The sequence below is a fragment of the Lepisosteus platostomus genome, chromosome 6, assembly GCF_059453375.1.
Source record: "Lepisosteus platostomus isolate fLepPlt1 chromosome 6, fLepPlt1.hap1, whole genome shotgun sequence".
Classification (NCBI taxonomy): Eukaryota; Metazoa; Chordata; class Actinopteri; order Semionotiformes; family Lepisosteidae; genus Lepisosteus; species Lepisosteus platostomus.
The window spans coordinates 26,452,460-26,477,252 of record NC_142616.1 but is presented as its reverse complement, the minus strand read 5'-3'; the positions used below and the strand labels follow the sequence as shown (position 1 = coordinate 26,477,252).

Sequence of the window (24,793 nt, the reverse complement as noted above, 5' to 3'; positions counted from 1 at the left end):
GTATGTGTTTCCTGTATTGTAATACATTTAGTTCTGGTTAAAGCTTCCAGTCCTGACCTTCCAGTCAGTAAAAAAACTTCACCTTAGGTGGGATTTCTGTAACATAAAATAGAAAAATATGTATATTTGCATTTCTGTTTCTTGGGCACCAGGTTTTTCAACAGGAAACAGTAGAGAGATCCACTGACACATTCAGTTTATATTTATAGACTGTGAAGTTGTGGTTTTAGTGGCTGGGGTGTGTATTAATCTTACAGGATGAAATGATAAAATGTTCTCTAATAAAGTTAGTTTTACAATAACATACAGTAGATGGTAAACCCCCTGTCAATAGAATTGTATACAAGTCTGTACAAAGGCCACATAGTTCATACTAATCTGAAGGTATGTTTGGTGTTTATGTAACATATCTCTAGATCTCTTATTGTAATTCTGAAGAAGTATGAATTCAAAACATTTATAATGTTCTCATCCAGGAATACATAATTTCTAAATAATTTATTCATTGCAGAGTTCCATCTTTTTGCAGTCGTGATGGTCCCAGTACTGCTTGCTTGGGGGATTTATACCATGACTTCACCAACAGCACCAAGTAACACTACAGGTAAGTGCATTACATTTGTCTAGTGTGACAGTCTTTATTGTGTTACATGGATATAAATTTTAAAGTCTTACCAACCGAGTAGTTTCAAAATAAGTACTGATCTTATTCACAGACTGTGTGTGACTGAGTGACAAATACAGGAATCGGGAAATGGTCAAATTTCCTAACTCTTAGATTAGTATAAATAACTACATGGTTAATCACCACAAATGTGGAAGTACACCAGCGAAGCAAAGTACTGTTGAGATCTACAGGCACTGGAGGCACCATTGTGCTGCAATACAATGCTTGTGAACAGGAAACGGACTGTACTAGACATTTAAAAACATATATACTATATTTTATTTGATGGCTTCCTTGGTCATAAGCGTCTAACATCTAGCCAGTCAAAAGCTGCCATCATTGACTGGTTTTGAAATTTGTCAGTGTCAAGAATTAGGTTTATTTTTTTAATTTCGGCCTACATTAAGGCATCACTGGAGGGTAAAGCAAACAAGCAACAATTTACCCATGGTTTAGAAGATAAAAGCAGCAACTGAAGGCAGATCTCCCCCACCAAGAGTAAATAAGTTGTTGTGTATGTTTTTAATTATTTTCTCATTTTTTTCAAGGTATTAGATTTTAGTGTTTTCATATTTTTTCATTAGTTAAAACATTTAAAAGGCATTTGCTGACTCCTGTTTCTTATTTAGCAAATCAATTTTAATAGCAACATATGTATATTTTTTATAAACCCATAAATTACAGTTACTGTGGTGAGGAGGTGTATATTAAAGTGGTTAAGGTTCTATTTAGTCTGAGTATTTATCCTAACATATAGTCATCCAGATCATTTAATGGCAGTGAAACCTGTTGTTTCCATGACAGAAAACTGTCAGTGTGAACTAAATGTGACGTGTAAGTATTATTTTTAAAGAACCCAAGGAGGCCAAAGAGATTTCATGCTCCAGAGAAAACAGAAAGAAAAGAAGTGTGATACATTGTGTGATAACCAGTGCAATTCAACAGACATAACATTGCTGCAGCGTCTAATTAAGTCAGGTCACTGCACAAACATGTAATCATTGGCCAAGAGTATTACTTTCCATGACTTACTTACTGTACATTTCATGGGCTTGTAGAGGTAACAAGAAGCAGAGGGTGGTTGGTGTTATTTCATATGTTATCTGCTAATGTCAGATTTTCTAGCGCATATCATTGTTTTTTATTGCCTTAGAACCTGCGACAGGGATGGGAAAGGACTATATCCTGCCATCAGTCTTGGTGATATTCCTTCTTCTCATGATCATCGTTCTTTTGGCAGTTTACTTTCTCAGGTAAGAGCTCCGGCTGCCTGTGATTACACGGCTGACAGCTAGCAGGGAGGAGCCCGTGACGCAGCTTGCCGTGGGGTGGGGCAAACATTAGTAACAGCTGCATTGAGCAAAAGTGAAACCAAACTGGGAGGAAGAGTACTGTAGGGCACGTTCAGAGCTAAAGTGTGTCTTCTGGGTAAGGCTGTGTGCGACCTGAATAAACCTGGATTTCTGATGAAAAAGAACAAGTTCTCAAGTTTTAGATGGTACGTACTGCTTTTGATTGCATGCTTCTTATTTATTCTGGGAATAAGTGATGGTAAGTGATGCTTTAAATATTAAAATGTTATTGTTTTTTTCTTTTCCTATATACCTGTCAGGTTTAGAAACCAAGGGAAGGCGGTTGTGACTACTGTCGACAAAAAAATACCAAATGGCATTTTGGAAGAACAAGGTAATTTTTGGTTGGTAGTGCACACACAAAGTTTTAAAACTGGATGTTTTTAAACTGAGTATTTATATCATCTAAAAGCTCTTTATTCAAATAAGCAAAAGCTCAGTTGAAGTGCTACCAAATCACTTCCTGTGGGGTCTAGCTTATGCTTTACAGTATCATATAGCTCGGTGAGATTCAGTACAGAGGACACTCAGTTATAGAAGATAAAATCCCATATAGAACTAGGATTTATTGTTAAATTTCAATACAGATCTTTTTATATCGGTTCTAAAACAGAAAGAGAAGTAAATATCATAATAAAAAATGGAGTGCTCTAAATATACTTAAATATAAACAGTGTAACACATTCTTAACAGCTTAAACAGCCAGGTTTAATGATCCCAGCAGCTTAATGATAATCTATGTCATGTCATCAGTGAGAGCAACATTTTAACCTGTATCCCCCCATTTAAATATAATTCAGGGGAAAATGGTTTTTTTCTGATACAGATAGATTTTAGAAAGATGTTTAAACTATTGCTTTTTTTTAACACAATTTGAATGTATCTTTTAAACCCGGATGAAACAGCAACATGCGAACATGTTGCAACTTCTCTTTTTTTTATGACTTTTTTGGATTGCAACTTGGATTGGTCAGTATCCCCTAGGTGGCAAGTGTTTTAAATCTATTAAAAATACATTACTTAAATACTAATTGAATATAATATGGGAACTGGTGAGCATGGAAAAGTCCTCAGAATAGTCTATGCAGTAAGTAGACATCCTCATTAGATCAACTCTGTTCTCACTTACGTGCTAAAAAATCCTTGGCTTCATTGTTTGTGTTATGTTGTAGACCACATTAAAGTGCATGGAGGCTGTGCTGGACTGTTGAGCACATCTTCCTCACAAGGTCAGGTATATGGTAAAGATTCAGCTTTCACTTTGCCACTGACAAACCCTCTAAAACTCCTCCTGCTTGTTCCTATTTGATTTTTAATCTACACTTTCTAACAAGGTAGGGACTGCTTTTAATTGGGTTCCATGAGTTTTAGTTCAACACAGAAGGGACAGGCCCACGTCAGTTCAACAGAAACCATTTCCTGTGTTCATGATTCACTCCAAGGCACTTGTTTAGCCTTGCCTATTTTAAATTAAATGCTTGCACTATAAACAGACCAGCTACAATGGCTATCTTCGTGCCATCTTCAGCTCCTACCCAAGGAGCCAAACTTTGTTAGTTCTTGGTGGCTCTAACATGCATGAGCATACAGGCATTAATAATTTCTCTTGCTTTATTGTTTTCATTTTCGTTCAACAGAAGGTTTTGTACTTATAGAACTTGTGTAAATAATTCTTTATTTGTAATATTATTTTAGAGTTGCATTGCAGTATCCTATTTTTTATAAAAGTAAAATTTTACTCTCTACACTTTGAAATGTGTATAGACTTCTATATCAAAATTAAAACATGCTTTGTTTTTAATTGTTAAATTCAGAGTGTTCCCAGGAGGTATTGAAAAAACAAGAGTAGAAATCCAGAACGTTGAGAGTAATCGGATTTTACTAATACAGTGTTCATGTAATCACATCATCAACAAATCATTGTAAACTAAAACCTTATTTAGTCCCGGAGTGGTGAAATGTTAAAACAAATTATGTTTTCTTAACCATATCAAAGTGGATACTAAACCAAAACAATTAAATTATGGTATATTTGGTTAAACCTGTCAAACCTGATACAGCATGATTCATAGAAACCTTAACAATCCTGGTGCAGTAGACTTGAATGGTACCATATGTGACCAGTTTTGCTTGCTGTACATTGTAGGTCCATAGCCCTTCAGATCTTTTAGATCTCTTAAAGAGTAGTGGCTGACATCATGTTTATCTTGATTAATAAACCAACAACCAATTGATCTGGCTAAATCAGTGAAAGCTGAGGCCTGTAGTTCTCCAAGACCAGGGTTTGAGACCTGTCATGTAAAAGTAGTTGAATCTGTGTGGTCATGCCTTACAGAACAACAGACTGTGGTCCTCCTCCCAAGATCCCCCTCTGTCTCTAAGAAGTACTTGCCCATTCCTGTGGACAGCCTGGAGGAGGAGTACAGGATACGATCAGCAGATGACGGCAAATTCTTTCGGGAGGAATTCAATGTATGTTTTCCTTCTTGTACTATCTCACCGCTTTGTGTCTTTTATTATTAGTCATAAGAAGAAGATTGACAAATCAGAGGATGCTATTTGGCCCAACTAGCCTATTGGTAATTTGCAGACAATTGGTACAAACATCTTATCTATTATCTATTCTTTTCTTGAATTAAGTCAGGGTATCAACAACATGGATTGGTAGCTTGTTCCATACTCTCATCCTTTGGTAAAATAAGTTATTTGGTTTTTTAATACAGTTTCACTTAGTTTCCACTCTGATTCATGTTTCCCTGTTCATTCTGAAGAATGCCATTGGATTGACTTTGTCAATGCCTCTGAGAATTTTGAATACTTACATCAGGTCTCCTCATAATCTTCTCTGTTCAAGAATAAAAAAGGTTTAGTTATTTTATACTGTCAGTATAGGACAATCCTTTAAGCCCTTGAATGTTTCTGGGTTCTCATCTCTAGACCTATTCCAGAGCAGCAATAGCTTCTCCATAATGTGGTGACCAAAATTGTCCATTGGTTGTCATTGATTTCAATCCCTATTTTTAATCAATGAAACAGTAGGGAATATATTTTTACCATTTCCTCTTGGCATTTAAATTAATTCTTTAGTAGTATTTGTTAAAAAGTAAACTGAATGTCCTCAATTGTTTCATATTTGTTTTATACTGTATTTAACACCAAAACCAAAACCCAGATTATTTCATTCTTTTGAAAGTAATACTGGTATTACAATTAGCACAGTCAATGCAGGTTATGGTCGATAATGTTTAAATACTTACACTTGCATTTCCTTTGTTCATGTCTAAGTGGCTGTCACTGTTTTGCATTTAGGCCTGAAAGGAAACAGCAGCCTTATGGCTGCTGTGGTTGCTTTGATCTGATCTCAGTGGTGGGAGATACTACTTTGACAAACTGCATACTCTGTTTCTGTGTTAATGTACATAATGTAGAAATGTAGCCACCGCCCCCAAGAGTCTCTTGGTCAAAGATGATTAATGTAATCTTGCAATGTATCATAGTTGCTTCATAGGAAATATAGCTATTTATTGTCAGCTGCCTATGTCATCTCTTTTCTTTTCTTCTAAGTTAGCAATAGAACACTGGGTCAAATAGAAGTGTATGAACTGAATATTTAGGATCAATGTGGAGGAAGCATTTTTTTACTCAATGGTTTGTAGTGAAGGACAGCACAAAATGGGACCTTAAAGGAAAAGCTGAATGCGATCGAGTATTCCTATAGGGACATGAATGAGCTGTAGTGGGCTTAAAGGCATGTTCACATTCTTGTTTATTCAATAGGTATCCGTGTAACTGCAACTGGAGACATGCAATTCCTTCTGTTTTTTATAACAATTGTATCTTCAGATGAAATCCTGAGTAATTTGGTTGATTCAATCATGAAATTAAAAGTATACTGCAGTAAATAAAATGTGTTTTACTGCTACTGAATAATTCTGTTGTTTACTGTTGAGATTTTATTCTGTTCTATATATATATTAGAGAATTAAAAAGAAAATTACTTTAGAGAAAAATTCTAGCACCTGTAGTGTAATTTTGAAACATTTAATGTCATGTAAGTTGATCCCTGAATTTCTACAATCGCAGCTTAGCTGTCATTAAAAATGACAGAAGTACCATATAGGTTTGAGAATATAAATTTCAATATGGCTACAGTGGTTTGTGATCGCTGGTCTTTTCCTTCTTTCTACTATAAAACAAATTTGACAAAGGTCGTTATTTCTCCTTGAGTGATCTGTGATGTCATGTTGTGTTTCAGTCATTGCCCAGTGGCAACAGTCAAGGCTCATGTGAGGAGGCAAACAAGGAAGATAACAAAGAGAAAAACAGATATCCTAACATCCTTCCCTGTGAGTTATTATACCAATTAAGACCATCCTGAGGTAACATAGTGTGCTCAAAGGGGTGAAGTCCTTACACTTAAATGCTATTTAAACTTAAAACCTTAAAACCTAAATGTTCTGATTCCTAATGCTACCAAAAATAAAAAAACAGGCTGACCATACAAATGCTTTAGACACCTTTTGAAAAATGTACCTGTATCATTTTTTAAAGTTTATTCATCCATCAGTTTCAGGTGATCAATTTTCAATTTCATTTAAAACAATAATTGATAAGTATTAAAAGGTGGATCTTGGGAAAACACCAGGCATTTTGATTCATAACAATGGAAGTGTGTCTTACTTCACATGTTCTGAGGATCACTTTTTCCATATTGACATGTGACTATTGCTATTCTTATTGTTCCCATTTTGAAAAATTAATGCAAGGCCATTTCGTATACCGAGAACATTCTCTATTTATAGGTACAGTGCTTTGGCAAAGGAAATGCATTGCAAGAGACTTGACATTGAAAATATCTTCCTCTCTTGATTTTATATACCCTAGTCATCCAGATGTGTGAAATTACGCAATTTATTTTATCCAAATAGCCTTCCTTTTAGAAAAGTACAAAGTTGACCTCTTCCTGCAGAAAAAAAGTTACCTTAGAGATTTTAAATACAAGTGCCCATCATGTTAGATTATTTTTTCACATATATATTTATATTTTATTCTGAACAGATGACCACTCCAGGGTGGTTTTGTCACAAGTTGATGGAAATTCCTGTTCAGACTACATAAATGCCAGTTACATTGATGTAAGTATTTAACCATAATATAATTAATAAGGTTATTTTTGAAGGTAAACATTTGTGCAAGTTTCTGTAGAAAAAAAACGTTTCTGATTTTTTCTTTGTTCAACAGGGCTACAAAGAAAAGAACAAATTTATAGCTGCACAAGGTAGAGTTCAGTTTATTTGCATGTTTTGTTTGTTTTCCTAAAACTAAGAAAAAACACCTTAAACAGGTACAAAAAGATAAAATATTGATGTCCTGCGTGAATAGCACTTTAGGGTTCCAGCATACAGTTGAGTCAAGTCTGGTTTTGTAACTTGAACTTTCTTAATTAAAAATGTGATAATTAATGTTACTGCTATCCATAAGGAATCTGCTTTCCAATTGTTTTTTTCAAACTATATATATTTTTTTTTATAAATAACTATAAGTATGGGTGTCACAACAGCCCAGTAGTTAACATTACGGCCTCACAGTGCTGGGGCCCTTGCTTTCATTCTGGCCCTGGGGTGCTATCTGCGTGGAGTTTGTATGTTCTCCCCTTGTTTGTGTAGTTTGCGTTCAGGTTATCCCATTTTCCTCCCACAGTCCAAAACCATACTGGCAGGTTTATTGGCTACATGCGTGTCTGTGTCTGTGCGTGCCCTGCGGGACTGGTGTCCTGTCCTGGGTGTATCTAGCCTTGCTCCCGTTGCTTGCCGGCTCCGGCTCCGGCTCCCCTGTGACCTTGTATTGGATAGAGTTGTTGGAAAATGGGAGAATGGACTGTAAGAATAACCTTTTCTGGAATTGTCATCGGCAGTGTCATTGTGGAGGGTGATGTCCTAGTGTGTTGCTTGTAGCCAGCATAATACCAATTGTCTGGTATGTATGCAGCCAGCAGATTTAAAATGGGTGACTTATCCAAAGTTGTTTTTTTTTTTAGGCCCAAAGCAAGAAACGGTAGCTGACTTCTGGAGGATGATATGGGAACAGAAATCGGCAACTATTGTGATGTTGACTAACTTAAAAGAAAGAAAAGAAGTTAGTGTTTAATGTATAAGTGTGTGTTACCTTCTTCAGCTTATTATTAGTAGTAGCAGTAAAACTGACAATTTTATTCAGTTCAAAGCAACTTGCATTTTTGCATTTGTACCCTGGGCAACAAAGTTAAGTATCTTATTCTGGGACATAACATCTTTTCCCCTTATCTTCTCCCCTAATTCTGAACCCTAATCACTAATAAAAGGTTTTTTAAATTCGTCTTTGTTACATCAACGTCCATAACAAAATTCTGGTAAATAATGCTTAGGAACTTCCTTGTTAATTTCAGCCCCACCTGCTTATCTGAGCTCCTCAGTTCATACTCAGGGTGGAAGAAGTCATCTCTTTCCGCTGCCTTTTCTCTCTATAAAGTATTGTGGTGCAGTGGTTAGGGCTCTGTATTCTAGACCAGAGGGTCATCTGGTCAAACCCCTGATGAGATGCTGCTGTTGTACCCTTGAGCAGAGTGCTTCACTCAGACAACTCCAGTAAATGTGCTGTTGTATACAGTAAATGGGTCTCCAGTTCACCCTAGAAAATGAAAGTTTAAATAAAATCAATGAACTAATGTAAGGAGTTGAAAGGCCTCCCAGTGAATTTCCTTTGAAATTACATTTCAAAACACAGTTTGGAGAAGCCTGGCAATCAATAAAAATAGAATTGAAGTCAGATTAGAATTAGCTTTGGGGAGACTTGAAATCAATAATTAAATAAAGCTTTATACAGCCCTCTTTAGTTTTAACATAATTAAAAGCTAGCAATTTCTCATTTAATGGATTTATCCCTGATTTTCATGAAATGCATTACAGATTGAGTGGACATGAAGTAAAAAAGCCACCTTTCAGATGATAATTTATACTACTAGCCACATCTCCCTTTTCTTCATCATTTTACACTCGTGTGTAGTAAATGTGATAATAACGCTCACATTTCTCTGTGTATCTAGCTTCATAATTCTTTGATATAATTATTGGTTGTAAATGTCCCATTTGATTTTAAGAACAAACAGGCAAGAGGGGAGAAAGACTTTTATTCCCTTCCAAAGACATGTCTATTCTTTTTTTTATGATACAATGTATTGTTGCTTTTTTATCCCTTTATAACTCTCACTTTTGCTAAGTCTAATGCATGATTTTTTTTAAAATGCAGTTATCATAATATTTATTGAAAATCTCATGGATTACACTATTAACATCTTCTTTATCTCTATCAGAAAGTAACATTTTTTTCAGCCCACAACTATGCTGTTACGCTAAATATGCCATTACGTTGTAACGTCATTCAAGCAGTGTATTCCTGTCATGGTTTATTTGCAAGAAGGAAATTGCAATTTGCTTAATGGGAATAGATTTAAAAAAGGCTTTTTTTTTCTCCACAGGACAAGTGTTATCAGTACTGGCCCGATCAAGGTTGCTGGACTTACGGGAATATCCGAGTTGCTGTGGAAGACTTCACTGTTCTCGTGGACTATACAATCCGAAAGTTTTGTGTGCAATATGTAAGTATGCTCCACAGATGCAAGAAGTATTTAAACTGTCAGCTTTGCTAAAAAATAAACCAGCAAATGCATGTGTTATTCACTTAATAGATAGACAAAATGTATACGAAGAAGCATACAGTCGCTTGCCAGGTGGAACTGAGAGCATGCATCTGTAGTTTAAGCAGCTGCTGTAGCAGTATTCTGTCACAGTCAAGTTAAATTATAGGAGGATTTGAACACTAGTTCCATTGTTTGGCTTTTTTTATTTTATCAGCCTGAGCACTTCCTTTTTGGTTGAATCAAATTTTCTGTATCACTGCACACCACAACCTTAAGAACATCTCACAAAAATGTATTTCTGTTTTCTGTGTTTTATTCCACAAGAACAAATGTAGATATACTGTATGGCCTATTGTAAACTTCATTTGGTCCCTCCGTTCATTGACAGCTTTAGTCAGATGGTAAGCATAGGGAATATAGTTTCATGAGGTAAAATAACTTTGAAAGTGCCCTGTTTAACATGTAGTATAGGATTGGTTTAAAAGTACCCAGAGCACTTCTTTCCTCCACAGTTTTGTGAATTACTAATTTATTTGGCGGAAGCTTTTTCCAAAACAACTTACATTTGCACCAATTTATTGCAGCTAGGTATATTAGTGGAACAATTCTGGTGAAGGGTAAAAAAAGCACCGTTTCCCCTGTCATTCGACTCCCCAAAACAACCATCTAGTTATGAGTCCAGAATCTTAGGAAAATAGATGATGCCTTTTAAACAATGAAATGAAAATACAGAGAATTTTACGTTTACATTACCCTGGCAGATGGCTGCTACAAGCTGAAGAAGGGTGGGGGAGGGTCACATTACCATGTTCATCACAAGAATGAAATTCTTTATTTTATACCACATGCAAAGGCTGCGACAATTTTGTTTTCAGGTCAGGTGAAGGTGTGAAATCTCATGCTGTCAATCCAATCTTCCAGCAGTCGAGCGATGGCTCCAAGGCCCCCAGACTGGTCACCCAACTGCATTTCACCAGCTGGCCAGATTTCGGCGTGCCCTTCACCCCCATTGGCATGCTGAAGTTCCTTAAGAAAGTCAAGACCGTCAACCCTTCCTTTGTGGGTCCTATCGTTGTGCATTGCAGGTACAGAGGGCTTTAATAACGAAAAGCATCTTACCGAGTGATGAGTGTCTGTTATAAGTAAAGCGCAGCCATGTGTACTCATTTTTATGCACATACTTTAAATTACTTATGATATTCTTATTGAAATGTGGAAATCGAACTAGACTTAGGAGATGGATCCCCAAATGCTTCTCTCAGATGTGCACATTTTTTGTAGATGTATGCTCTGACTACATCATTTTAAATGATCTGTTTCAAATTGTTTTAAAATATTTTATAATTCATCGTTTGATCATAAGTAGCCCACTATTTCTCTTCTAATTAATGAAACAGGTGTTTGTTGCAAGTTGTATCTTTTCAAAAGACAAAATACTATTAAATATAAAATCCATAAATTATTGACTTGACGGTGGCAATAAAATAGTTCAGCAGGTGCCGCTGTCTAAGACATCTCGTTTTTAAATGCAGCCCTTAGTTTAGTAGTTAGCATCATAGGCAGGAATTCCAGACTTCCCAAATGAAGTTTGAATTGAATGGTTCCATTGACAAGACTGAATCTTTGGCTCATATCCATCTGGCCCAGCAACACCTGCCTGGACACTGTAAGTCTGTCAGTCAGGAGTAGCACACCACTTGGAAAGGGAGTAAGCTACAGCAACGGAAATGGCAGAAATATATGTGTGCCAGAAGGAAACGCTCATAGACTGTCAGGTCAGCTGAATGGTTTTCTGAACATTTGTGTTTTCAATGAGATTACATGTATGAAGCAGATGAACAATATTTTACCACAAGCAGCAACAAATCCTTCTTTATTGTACGGTAGTATGTTTGAACATACAGTAGTAAAAAAACAACCTGTAGTGTTAAGAAAATCAAGTAAAAGGTGAAATTGATTTTAACCACAGGCATCATGAATACAATGCTTTGAAACTAGTGTGAAAGTAATTGGTTTTTTCTTGGTGCAGTCCTCTGTTGTATTTTTTGTGAGTAAATGTGCTGTGACTGTTTCTACATCCCTTTTTAGTTCTAAAGTATTCCTAAAAATGAATGTATTTTTCCATCCTAATAGCTCTTAAAATACAAGCCAAACAGGAGATGTGATCACACTGGTGTGAGCTTTTCTCTTATCCTTTCTTCTTCTGCAGTGCTGGTGTAGGCAGGACTGGCACCTTCATCGTTATTGATGCCATGATTGACATGATGCATGCAGAGCAGAGAGTTGACGTCTTTGGGTTTGTGTCCAGAATACGAGAGCAGCGTTCCCAGCTTGTTCAGACTGATGTGAGTGCATCTGCACTGACAAACTAACTTCTGTTTTTATCCATGCCCATTTTTCATGAATTAAATTTGCATTTAAGTTGCAGATAAGGAGGACAAGTGTCAATTTTTTACCAGATACCAGAAATAAATGATTCTTTAATTTAATAATCTCACAGCAGATAATGTGAACTGTGATGCATGTCAGTTTTTCTATGTGGCTCTCTTCCGTCACCTAGAATTACACAGCCTTTTTTCTAAAAATGTAATTTAAACAAAATGTATTGAATTTGTTCTGTGAAAAACCCACTTTGAAGTAAACAGTTTATGTCAATTTGATTTAATTTGTTTTAGGGAAACGTTATGCTTATTCATTTACATTCCTGTAGGGTTTTACTTTTGCATTAATAAAATGTGGTGCTTTTGCTTCACCACAGATGCAGTATTCGTTTATTTATCAAGCTCTGCTGGAATACTATCTATATGGAGACACCGAGCTTGATGTTTCTTCTCTGGAGGGACACTTGCAGAAACTACACAACACAACAGCCCCATCTGACAGAATTGGACTCGAAGAAGAATTCAAAGTAAGATCAGCATACATGTATAGACTTGCTTTTAGGACAAGTAAACTACAGTTCTAGAGTGGAACTGCACTCATGTACAATGCTGAATCTGTTATTTAACAACTTTTCTCACAATATCCTCTATCCTAATTTACTAATTTAATATTTAATCAGATTTGTATAGGAAATAAAATGTAATTGGAAATGAGATGATTTACATCAGTCTTACTCAACATGTGTCCAATCCATCTAATCATAGCACTATAACAGAAACCACTCTGTAAGAAAGGTGAATCAGATGTGCCATGGGATGAAAAGCTGTTTTACACCTTATATACTATATACTTATGTACCCTACTAGTTTTAATGAGTCTTCGTTCTCATGTTTCAAGTTTATTTTATATGTACCTGAGTACAATTAAATGCTTACTTGTGTTTTTCATCATAAAATGATCTTAAATTGGTGGAGCTTGCATACTAACAACATAGTGGAAAGCAATAGTATTAAATACTAATAGCAGCATTAGATAGATAGATATAAACTTATGGTTACCAGCAGTATGCATGAGATTAGGACAGAATATTGGTTAGCATACAATAGCAGACGTATACATTAGAAGAGTAACAACTTTCTAATCGTTCTTATTATAACTTTACTCACAGAAACTTACTAATGTCCGAATTATGAAAGAGAACATGAGAACAGGGAACTTGCCAGCCAACATGAAGAAAAACCGTGTGCTTCAGATAATTCCATGTAAGTGTGCTCTGTTGCCATGAGTTAAACCAGGCACTTGGAGTTCTGTTATCTTTTTCTTAAGGGTTGACATTATGACCTCTGTTATGTTAATATACAGTATATACATTTTTAAATAGTCAAGATGCCCTGTTAAAAAAAAAAACTTGCATTTTTTTTACAAAAATAGATAAAACATATTTCTTACATTTCTAGGTACATTCGGGTAAAAGCAAAATATTTTTATTTATTGGGTTTATTTCTTTCCTGCAGTCTTCCTACTAGGTCAATATGATCTGTGTTGAACTGTCAACAATTCAATGGAATGAGGAATAGACCTGTGATACTGCAGATCTGTCAAGACATGCTTCCGTTAATGATTCGTATGCATGTCTTCTGAGTACTGAAAGAAATGAATGAAGTTATTTATGTCTTTTCACTTTCAAGTGAGGAGGCTAGGTGTAAACCAGACACATTCTGTGGCATTAATATTTATATCCTGAGATGGGGAAATACAGTGTCTATATATCTGCCTTGTTTTATTATATATTCATGTATTAAAGAAGTCCTTGATATGCATATGGTGAATGACCTTTAATTAAATTGGGTGTTCTTCATGTTAAATAGGCTTTCATTATGTTATTTCATGCTTGCTTCCAATAAAACAGGTTACTTTTGTAAATGGAATACTCTCATCTTATTATTCAATATCTCACACATCTAATAAAACTGTGTATTGCTAATATATACTATACTGTAATGCAGTATAATTTGAAAGATTATGTTTGTCACTTTTTCACTTGATTTTCCATTTTTGTCTTGGCATGTTTTGAAATTAATTTTTTTTTTTTTTACAGATGACTTTAACAGAGTAATTCTGTCCATGAAAAGGGGGCAGGAATTTACAGATTATATAAATGCGTCCTTTATAGATGTAAGCACTTATATTATTTCCTAAATATAAAATATTTTTAGTTGAAGGCTTACATATACTTTAGGTTTACCATGAGGAGAACATTTTCACTACAAATTTGACTATTTCCTCTCATCCATCTGTAATCAGAGAATTGCTTATTCCTTGTAAGGGTTGCAGCACCCCAGAACCTACCCAGGTAAATGTACAGACACCAATTAACCCAACCAGCAAATCACCAAAATAAAAACACACACACAATAACAATAACTTTCGAATCAAACCCATCAAACTGAGGACCCAAGAGCTGCGGTGCAGCAGGATTAACTGCAACGTGAGATTGTGGCCCTGTATTCCACTTCAGCCTATCACAAATCACCTGGTAGGCAGGCACGGACACGTAAGCTTTCATCGAATTGCTCTCTGTGGTGGAACGACAGGAACTAAAAACATTCACACCTTTGTTCTGTGTTTCATTTCAGATGGCATCAGCTCAGGCTGGTTCCAACTTCTTTGAACTGTTACCTGTATAGTTCATCTTTACAGTCGTACTTTGGAAAAACACAGAGTTTCTGGAATGTAGACTTGAATTAAGCCTTTAAACAGAAGACCTAGGAGGTTGAAAGCTTTCTTGTTTAGGTTACGAATTTCTTACAACTCCCTCTGCAAGTGCAGCTTCCTGTTCTGCTGCTCCACTTCCTAAAAATCCATTCACTAATCGTTAAAAATGTACTATGTTAAGCTATTTTCACCCCTGGAGTTATATCTTACTCTTCGGTACAGTACATGTACAGTTTTTTTTTTGCAACAGGAAAGTAAAGAATTAAATTTGGCACAACCAGTTCTTGCTAAAATAACTTTTTTAATTATACTATAATATTATTATTCTGAATGACTCATGATCGACACTGATCATCAGTCATTGCAGTGAGTGCACTGTGTGTGGTTTAAGTCACGTGCCTGGCTTGTCCATGACTGCGGAAAGCCCCTTGGAGAGAGAGCCGTTCTCAGAGGAAAGGAAGGAATAACAAGAGAGGATAGATTCAATTGTTGACACCGCAGCACCAATAACTGGAATTCCCTCCACTAATTCTAAGCATTGAACACATTCATAGCACATGGGTGTGATGCTTGTCGGACTGGACACTGCTCAGTGAAACACAATTTACCACATTAAGAAATGAAACTTTCCAGGGAGAAGAAAAGTATTAACTGAATAATAATGAGACTAATTTCAGAAATAAAAGTCCCATTTCACGTGTAAGAAAATCTACTTGAAACTTTTTTTAGGATCCCGTTTTATTTAGCTTGAGTTAATCCGTTTTATCTAGACACTCTAACATAAATGTGGAAGGGAAGACACATTTTTTGCTTTTCGTTTAGGGATATCGGCAAAAAGATTACTTCATTGCGACCCAGGGGCCTATAGCGCACACAGTGGATGATTTCTGGAGGATGGTGTGGGAGTGGAAGTCTCACTCCATTGTGATGCTGACAGAGCTGCAGGAGAGGGAGCAGGTACTTTACATTCCATCTTACAACAGGATCAAAGACATGTGCCATGTCACACACTCTAATTAATCAGTTATGGTTCTTTGATGTGAAAGACAGCTTCCAGGTAGGATAAATCCATGTCAGTTTCATTAAGGAGGTCACTACATTGCTGTAAATAGTTCTGGGTAGTACAAAAAATGTATGACTTTCAGTAAGAAAGAAGAAAAAATAAAGGAGCATAGAAAAAGAAAGTCATAAAAAGATACAAAAGATCAGACTTCATAAACTCAATTACCTTTCCACTGCATTTTTCAAAATCGTCTTATGAATTTTGGTAACTATTACATTAGGAAACAATTTAGCATATTGTAGGTAGATAAAAAAAGACCAAGAAAGTGAATTAAGCTGATCATTTGCCTCAAATGTTGCAGGACAAGTGCTTCCAGTATTGGCCACCAGAGGGCTCTGTCACATATAGCGACTATACGGTGGAAATAAAGGGTGAAACGCTTGTTGACACTTTCAGCGTGCGAGACTTTGTGCTTACGTACAAACCGGTGAGTTTTTTTAAACAGTTTTCTACGTAAAGACTTGTCTGGATTGCTGCTGAATAGCAGTATTGAAAGACTGAAGGGTAGATATCCTTTTAAAGATGGCATTGACTGCATTCACACTTCACATTGGCTTTGACTAAGGTTGTCACAAGCGTGAATTCAGATACATACGGACTTTGTGTTACGGTTTAAAATAACCACTTTACAGAAGATACAGTATGTAACCATATTAGTGGAGCCTCAGCAGATGCTAAGCCTGTGTACAGACACATTTTGAAGAGCTCTAAGTTTGCCATTAATGGGAATAAAGGGCTGACAGATTGGCCAATGTAAAGGTGGTTGTTTTTTTTTACTTTCCTGTCAAGGAACAACCAGATGAAATGCAGTTTTATAACATCTGGGAAGGAATATAAAACAAAGCAAACCTGCAGGTGCTTAAGGTCTTTCCCAGATAAATAATATTACATATGAATTCTTTACTTAGTGAAATTACAGTAACCAAACATTCAGGATATCAATATTTTGACAGTCACTCACATTTAATATTGTGATGAGGAGTGCTGGGTGCACATATTAATTAAAAGAGAATATATAAAGAATCTGTACAAGTGATGTGTCAGGATTCTATTTTATCTTAAGAAATCTGTCTCTGGGGTGTTCTGTATATATTATGAATAAGATACTGCATATAATGGTATGTACAGTATATACTGTACAACCTAATTATGTATGAGAAAAATATTGTCTAATAAGTAACTTTTAAACATAAGTTCACTAAAATGCTTTGTTGTTCTCAGAAGGCAGTGTTATTTGTGAAACATGTTGGAAGTCTTCTGAGATTATTTTTTATATTTTAGGGGTTCTTGGTTTAGCTCATACATACTGTACCTCTTTCTCCTCATCCAGGACAACCAGACGCGGCTTGTCCGACATTTTCACTTCCACGGCTGGCCAGAGATTGGCATACCGGCTGAAGGCAAAGGAATGATTGACATAATTGCAGCGGTGCAGAAACAGCAGCAGCAATCTGGCAACCACCCCATTATAGTTCACTGCAGGTACAGCAGCCACAGCTGGTAATACACAAATACAATCCACCTGCTCCCACTGTACATCAGAAAAGCACCCAGAGCTGCCAACACAAATAAGGGTTACGATGGAAGAGAATCTAACATAAAGTCCCATTTAATTTTTTATCAATTATGTTTGTATCTACTGTGTACTGAAGTCCAAGAGAGTACTTCCAGCAGTGAGACATTTTATTTTTTAATAAAATCAAATTATTGTACGTACAAGAATTTTATATGATTTATAGAGTCTATTGAGTCTTTGTACTGTACAGTGTATATATATTATTTTTGTAATCTGTTTTGCCAGAGCCTGACTCAGTGGAAATTGTAGCTAATCCTAGCTTCAGTCCTTTTATAAAGACTCTCATTTATTCTTAGAATATTGTAGTATGCCATAGAGAGAGCCTCTGATCCTTCAATGGCTCCATGTTAGGTATTTTTAATGCTGTGTGACCCACTGGGATTGATTTGATCCTGTGATTCAGAATCAATTAGCAGTAAATACATGTGAAATCTTATTCAGTTCTTCACTTAATCGGATAAAATGAGCTAACAGCAGGAAACTTCAGTTACCCTGTTTTACCTGTTCATTACTGCTAGCTAAGAGGCATTTAAGCCTTTCTATCATCCACTGAGATTAAACCCAGTTGCATCAACTATCCAATGACGTATCTAGCTTCACTGACTCATCCCAAAGAAAGTGAAGCAATTACCTTGTTGAAATATGTGCCTGGATTAATAGAATTGGTTCCATTACTAAAACCATGGCATTTATTTCTGATTTGCCTCTTTTCATTTGTCAATATAAAACATATATTTAACAGTATTGTGATTAAAAAAGAAAAACAAATTTCATTAGATATGCTTAGAAATGAAGTGTGATGCATCTGTTCAATGTCCTCAAGTTGTACTTTTTTGATGTACTGTAGGAGCCTTGTTTATTGTTAAAGTATGTGGTGTTTTTGTTTGTAGTGCTGGTGCTGGGAGGACAGGCACTTTCATAGCACTAAGCAACATCTTGGAGCGAGTCAAGGCTGAGGGCCTACTAGATGTATTCCAGACTGTGAAAAGTTTACGAATGCAGAGACCCCATATGGTGCAAACAATGGTATGTATGAGATATCATGTTAATAAAATTAAAAGGAGTCATCAGTTATTGCCTTTGGTTTTTGAAAGCTATTTCATATTAAAACCAGATTCCCCACAAATTCAAGTTCTTTCTTTATGTGGAATTAAATATAAAAATATGCTCACAGACACATTTGAAGTCATGAAGTTATATCTCATATTGATCTAATTCATTAAGGGCTCTCCCTGCTATGATGCATAAATTAGACATTGGTGTTCTAAATAAAAACTATTTTCCACTAATGTAAATGTTTTTCTTTTCCTAGGAACAATATGACTTCTGCTATAGGGTGGTACAAGACTTTGTCGACATTTTCTCTGATTACGCCAACTTTAAATGAAGTCTGCCTTAATCATGTTTTTGTTTGTTTTAACTGCCAGTTGGAGAGGATGTATTTGTTTTATTAACTGGATTAAATTATCAAATATTTTGCTATGCACTTGTCCTTAATGTAACTAAAAACTGCATAATAGTTGTATCATATTGTCACATATGTACCTGTGCTTGTGTCAGAAGATATCAATTGTAAATGCCAAAAACATTTTCTGATGTAAATTATACATTATGTAAATTAATTTTGTGATGAAATTTGACAGTATTATATATATTTGTGTTAGTAGTAATTTCATTGTTTTATACATAATTAGAATGTAGTTTTACCTGTGTTTTCACATTTTCAAAACTGAGATTAGTTATTTTTTGTAATAAAATTACTACACATGCAATATTTATAATGCCATTTTTCATTTGAACTTATGTATCTTCTGTTCTCACTGCATTCTGAACAGATCTTAAAGTGTATATACAAATTAAATTTATTTGCTAGGTGAGATGTTACATTCTATGAAAACTACTTTAAATGGCACAAATACGTCTGTCTCTGTCATTTTATGAGCCTGAGATCACCTGAGAAGAAATTGAAAGATTTCAGAATGATTGTGAGTTTTTTAACTGTTTTTCCTGGACATGAACATAAATCCCAGAAAAAAGTGCCAATTGCAGCTTCACAGTTCGTTACAACTTAGAACAGTAATTAAAGCATTTCATGGTGGCTGTCCAATGAATTCTTTTTAAAATTACTCAGGATGTTAAACTGAGAGAAAAGAAAATAATTTTAGTTTAAACATTTCAATAGCTGACCTAATCTGCATTGTATTAAAATATATCTTTTAGTCTTGAATTGCTGTTTTATTAAGAGAAGACATTTTTTATAAGTGAACACCCTGCCTCGTGCCAAAGTTATGTGAAGCTAGACATCAAATTTTTGATGTGTGATTAATTAAGAAGAAATAAACGCAGACACATTTATTGGTTTTACAATCAATTTGCAAAACTGTTTGTTTTTTGTTACAGTTAAGGCTAGATTTTCAACTGTATTATGCAATGAGTATAATTGAATAATACTGTATTATGCAGTACCCTTCTGTATTGGCACACTTGTCACCAGATGTTGAACTGAGTGACTCCACGTGTTTAAGCACACTAATTGACACACACTGCCATGTGTTGATGGATCTGTTCTTCCTAGTGAAACAGGCTATGTATAATATTACTGCGAAGATATGTTTGTAAATATTTTTTTTACATAAAGACGGATGCAACATCTCAGTTCCATGGTTTCAAACTGAAGATATATATTTTTAACTGTTGTTCATGATTGTACTTATTTTAAAATTTGTATGTTTGCATGGGCCAGTGCCATATATTGATTAGACAAATGTCTGATCGGTTCATAATGGTCACCAAGTGACTTCAACTACAATGAATGGTCTTTGTAATGGAATGCAAGTTTTTGCCTTCAAACACCAAAAATGGAATGCTAAAGTTAGACTATTTTTATGAGGGCTTAGAAATGCACAAGTGAAATGTGTCAGTGAAAACATAGGTGAAGCCCTGCTTTTAAGGCTCACACTTAAATGTTTAAGATTTTTTTAAAGATTTATTTGAGAAAATTAAAATAATGTTTCTTTTTGTAGCTGTTCCTGGCAAACTAGTTGGAAATTATTTTAATGAAATCCCTGTCCATATTTCATTGTTCAGAACTGACTTTGAAAAAGTATAATTTTAGATTGTGTGGCTTAACTGATGATCTTGGTTATATCTAATTATTTGCATTGTGTGCAGAGGCTGTGGTCGATGGTGGCTATTATTTGCTACATTCCAAAAGTAGCTTGCTCCTGTTGTTTTTCGCTTGTCATTGCTTGTCTTTATGAAGTTTACGATGTCTTTGTAAATGCAAATTGCAATATAAAATACATTCAGAAAAAATGTGTCTTTGTTTCAGCTCTACTTATTTCAGAATAAAAAAAGAAAAATGGCAGTTGTAAATATAGACTAAATGATACATAAACATATGGTACAGTATATACAGTATAACATATAGTATAAATATACATGGATTGATGTATGGGTGAGTGTGTGGATGAATAGGAGTTTATATATTTAATATAGTAAATATCAAAGTTGATTTATCAATATTCATTTAATCAAAGTAAATGATCATTTGATTGTGATTTTCAGTACCATTTTTCTCAGGTAGCTTTTTTCAGTTTATATGTAGTTTATGATTCATTCAAACCTTCAGAGCTTAACTTATTTTTTTCTACTTTTACCCCATTTAGACTCACCTGGGCATTATAAAACGTATAACCCGTTTCTCAACAAGGCTTTTTCAAAGGGAATTATATCTTAATGGCACTGGGAGCTCATTATTCCCTGCCAGGGTCACACAGTGACACAGCAATGCAGTCATATAAAAGAGAAAAAGAAGCACTGAGACATCACATGCAGACATTGGCACCATACAGTATGTAACTTCACCAATGTATTCTCGTTGCACATAATGAAAGATGTATCTCTACTTGGTTTTAAGGAATTGATTTGCTGTGGAACCCTGGAGAATCTTCATACAGTATGCATTTTAGTATAGCGCACTAAAGATCCGCCTTATTTATTGTCGCAGTAAATATATTTTAAGATGAAGCTAATTTTAGTCATGTTGCATTTCCTGGTTAGAGGTATATGCATGTGACATTATTGTATAGGTGTTTTTTTTTTATTTTTCAGTTTCAATGGAGTTTACAGGAAGAAGTATTGTGCACCTGTTGGTTCTGGCTTATGTGGTACAGATTACGTGTTCCCAGCATTGGTCTTATGGATGGCTTCCTGGAGGGAAAAGGAGCATTTCAGACCTGGAAGTAACAGCAGAGGTACTGTATGTTTTGGAAAGAACTACAAGATTCATAGGTTTAATGGCACAATGTGTGATTTGTATTTCTCATGTGACATTTCTTAGTGAATGGCCTTGCTACAAATTAATTCCATGCTAATTGTAATTATTATTATAATAAATACTTTATATAGTGCCTTCAAAGGATCTTCTTAAAGAAAAAAAGGTCAAACGAAAACAGTAACAAAGATGGGAGATAACTAAATTAGCACAAAGAAACACTTGGAATTAGAAATAGTTTAGAAGATGCAAGGAGCAGATACAGATACCAATTACATAAAAGTCTTTCTGAAGAAGAAGGCTTTGAGTCTGGATTTAAATGCGTTAAAGGTAGGTGACTCTCTGATATCCTTGCGGATAGAATTCCAGAACTTTGGGTCTTGGCAAGAGAAGGCCCTGTCACCCATAGAGTGTAAGAGAGCTTGGAGGACAACCAGACGAGAATCAGACAAACAAAGATTACAAGGCAGTGATTAGGAAGTTAATAAATTGGATAATTACTGAGGAGCCAAGCCATATAGAGTCTTTGAGGTGAGCATAAAGATTTTAAAGTCGACACAAAACCTGAAAGGAAGCCAGTGCAAGACTCCAGAATAGGAGTAATGTGATCACTTGCATGCAACCTGGTCAGGATTCTTGCTGCCAAATTGAGACATACTGAAGATTGTTTAGTGGGGATTTAGATACCCCAGTGAGAAGGGCACTCAGTAATCAATTCCGAGAAAAGACAGAAATGTTGTCCAGCTTTTCTGTTACAGTCAGAGACAACACAGATCATAGTCTAGGGGTGAGTATGAAGAATGATGTTTTTACAATATTTTGGAATTTTGCACTTGTGGGCGAAATGTCAAGCTTGGATCAAATATCACCCCCATATTCTTTCATTTAGATTGAAATTCAAGTATAGTACCACCCACAGATAGGGCCATTGTATTGGCTTAAGATAGTTAATAGGAAGTGCCGAGAAGTGTGAGCTCTTGTCATAGTTTAAATTAAGAACATTTTTAAGTTATCTAGGATTTTATGTCAGAGGTGCAATTAGAGAGTCCAGAAACACCTACTTCAGTGTCAGGTTCATTATGGACGTAGATTTAAGTATGTGTTTTTAAATGACTGACCATTTACTAAACATGTAAATGTTGAATATTTGGGGCCCAAGATCGAGCCCTGAGAAACACCAGATTTTACAAACTCAACATCCGAATTGAAATCCCCAAGAGAAACAAAGTGTTGGTGATCAGTAAAGTAAGAGTTGAACCATTTAAGAACAATGCTAGAAACTCCAAACACTATCTCAAGATGAGAAAGTAAGATGTCATGATTAACAGTGTCAAAAGCAGCACTGAGTTCAAGGAGAATAAGGCTAGATGGAGAACCAGAATCGGAAGCCATTAAAAGATCATTAGTAACTTAACAAAGGGCAGATACAATGCTGTGGAATTGTCTGTAACCGGATTGGAATCGTTCGAAGAGTTTGTTTGCAATGAACTGGTTGTTTAATTGACTTCCAACACTACCTTAATTATGCAAGAGACTGGATAGTCCAGGGCCATAATTGTGTTTTTAAGCACAGTGTAATTGCAGCTGTTTGTACCACTCCAGTTCTCAAGAACACATTTATTAAGTTGAGGACGACAAGGTGGAGAGCAGACAAACAGAACAGAAATAACACAGTAGAAATGGGATCAAATAAACAGGTGGTGGATTTCATATGCAATACTAATTTACTAAGGTATGCAGTGTCAAGTTGAGAGAAATTAGAAAGAGAAGAACCAGGAAAAACATGAGATGGAAAAGATGAGATGCTGGATGTTGTCGAACTTAGAAGTAAAAAAGTCTAAGTAATTGCTGCAAAATTGGGATGAAACAGGTAAAGTAGTAGGGCAGTTTGGTTTATGTAGTCTATTAAAGATTGAGAAGAGGTATCTAGGATTGTTATGGTTATTTTCAATGATGTAGACGTAGCTGACTCTATACCTCCTTGTACTGTACAAGTAAATTCATATACTTGCCAAAAATGCATCACTTACTTGGGGTATCTATAAACTATAACAATGATAGCAGACTAGGGAACAGAGACATTTAAAACAAGACACTCAAAAGAAGACTGTAGAGGTACAGTAACTGGCACTCACTGTAAACTCTTTATCACCATTAGAGTAAGACTAATGATGATACAATAATTTAAGAGATCATGAAAAAGAAACCTTTAATAATAAGCTTTTTAATTTTGTTTTCAATAACAGTACCTAATATCACTATACTGTAAGGTTGAAGTTATGGTTTACTTTCAGCTTGGGGTTAGTAACCTGTGTTTTAGTAATACAGGTTAGTAACCCTCCCATCATCTTTGTAATGCCAATCCTGTAACCCTGTCTGTGGATGGTACTGTACTTGAACTTCAGTCTAAATTGAAAAACCTTGGGGTGATATTTGATTCAGGCTTAACATTCGACATGTACACATGTGTAACATATTGTTAAAACATCTTTCTTTCACCTCAGAAATATTGCTAGACTACGACCTATGTTACCACTAACTGTGGCTGAAAAACTGATAAACACATTTGTCTTCTTCCGAATTGACTACTGTAATGTTCTAATTGCTGGGGTATCTAAAACCACATTGAACAAACTCCAATATGTCCAAAATTCATCAGCCAGAATCCTGACCAGGTTTAGTGCAAGTGATCACATTACTCCTATCCTGGAGTCCTTGCACTGGCTTCCTGTCAAGTTTGGTATTGACTTCAAAATCCTCATGCTCACCTCTAAGGCTCTGCATGGCTTGGCACCTCAGTACCTGTCTAAGTTGTTATCGCCCTACTAATCTTGCAACCTTCGCTCCTCTAATTCTGGTCTCCTGTCCCCCAAGCCCGTCTACATTGTATTGGTGACAGGGCCTTCTCCTGTTATGCGTTAGCTCTGGAACTCTCTGCCCAAGGATATCAGAGAGTCACCTTCTCTAAACTCCTTCAAATCCAGGCTCAAAACCTTCTTCTTTAGAAGAGCCTTTACTTTACCAGTTTCAGTCTTTACCCCTCTGCTCCTGCTGTATTTAGTACCACCATCTACTGTCTCCTCTGTG

At 35.6% G+C, this 24,793-nt stretch overlaps 1 protein-coding gene across 8 annotated transcripts in view; it reads left to right on the top strand.

Annotated features, from left to right (window-relative positions):
• Positions 1-19,796, top strand: part of ptprea (protein tyrosine phosphatase receptor type Ea) — a 118,947-nt gene extending 99,151 nt beyond the window's left edge. For 4 of the 8 annotated variants that reach the window (XM_088635083.1, XM_088635081.1, XM_088635082.1 and 1 more), the window contains 20 exons: positions 530-604; positions 1,821-1,920; positions 2,280-2,353; positions 3,192-3,248; positions 4,355-4,491; positions 6,275-6,365; positions 7,078-7,154; positions 7,261-7,297; positions 8,057-8,154; positions 9,533-9,652; positions 10,616-10,779; positions 11,904-12,039; positions 12,453-12,602; positions 13,245-13,338; positions 14,175-14,251; positions 15,614-15,748; positions 16,156-16,281; positions 17,185-17,336; positions 18,321-18,456; positions 18,743-19,796. In XM_088635083.1, coding sequence (XP_088491209.1) covers positions 535-604; positions 1,821-1,920; positions 2,280-2,353; positions 3,192-3,248; positions 4,355-4,491; positions 6,275-6,365; positions 7,078-7,154; positions 7,261-7,297; positions 8,057-8,154; positions 9,533-9,652; positions 10,616-10,779; positions 11,904-12,039; positions 12,453-12,602; positions 13,245-13,338; positions 14,175-14,251; positions 15,614-15,748; positions 16,156-16,281; positions 17,185-17,336; positions 18,321-18,456; positions 18,743-18,817 — 2,106 coding nt within the window. In that variant the 5' untranslated portion in view covers positions 530-534 and the 3' untranslated portion in view covers positions 18,818-19,796. Of the gene's footprint in view, positions 1-529; positions 605-1,820; positions 1,921-1,979; positions 2,166-2,279; positions 2,354-3,191; positions 3,249-4,354; positions 4,492-6,274; positions 6,366-7,077; positions 7,155-7,260; positions 7,298-8,056; positions 8,155-9,532; positions 9,653-10,615; positions 10,780-11,903; positions 12,040-12,452; positions 12,603-13,244; positions 13,339-14,174; positions 14,252-15,613; positions 15,749-16,155; positions 16,282-17,184; positions 17,337-18,320; positions 18,457-18,742 lie in introns of those variants that run through there. The other 4 variants (XM_088635085.1, XM_088635086.1, XM_088635087.1 and 1 more) reach the window with 4 other exon arrangements.
• Positions 19,797-24,793: the final 4,997 nt, after the last annotated feature.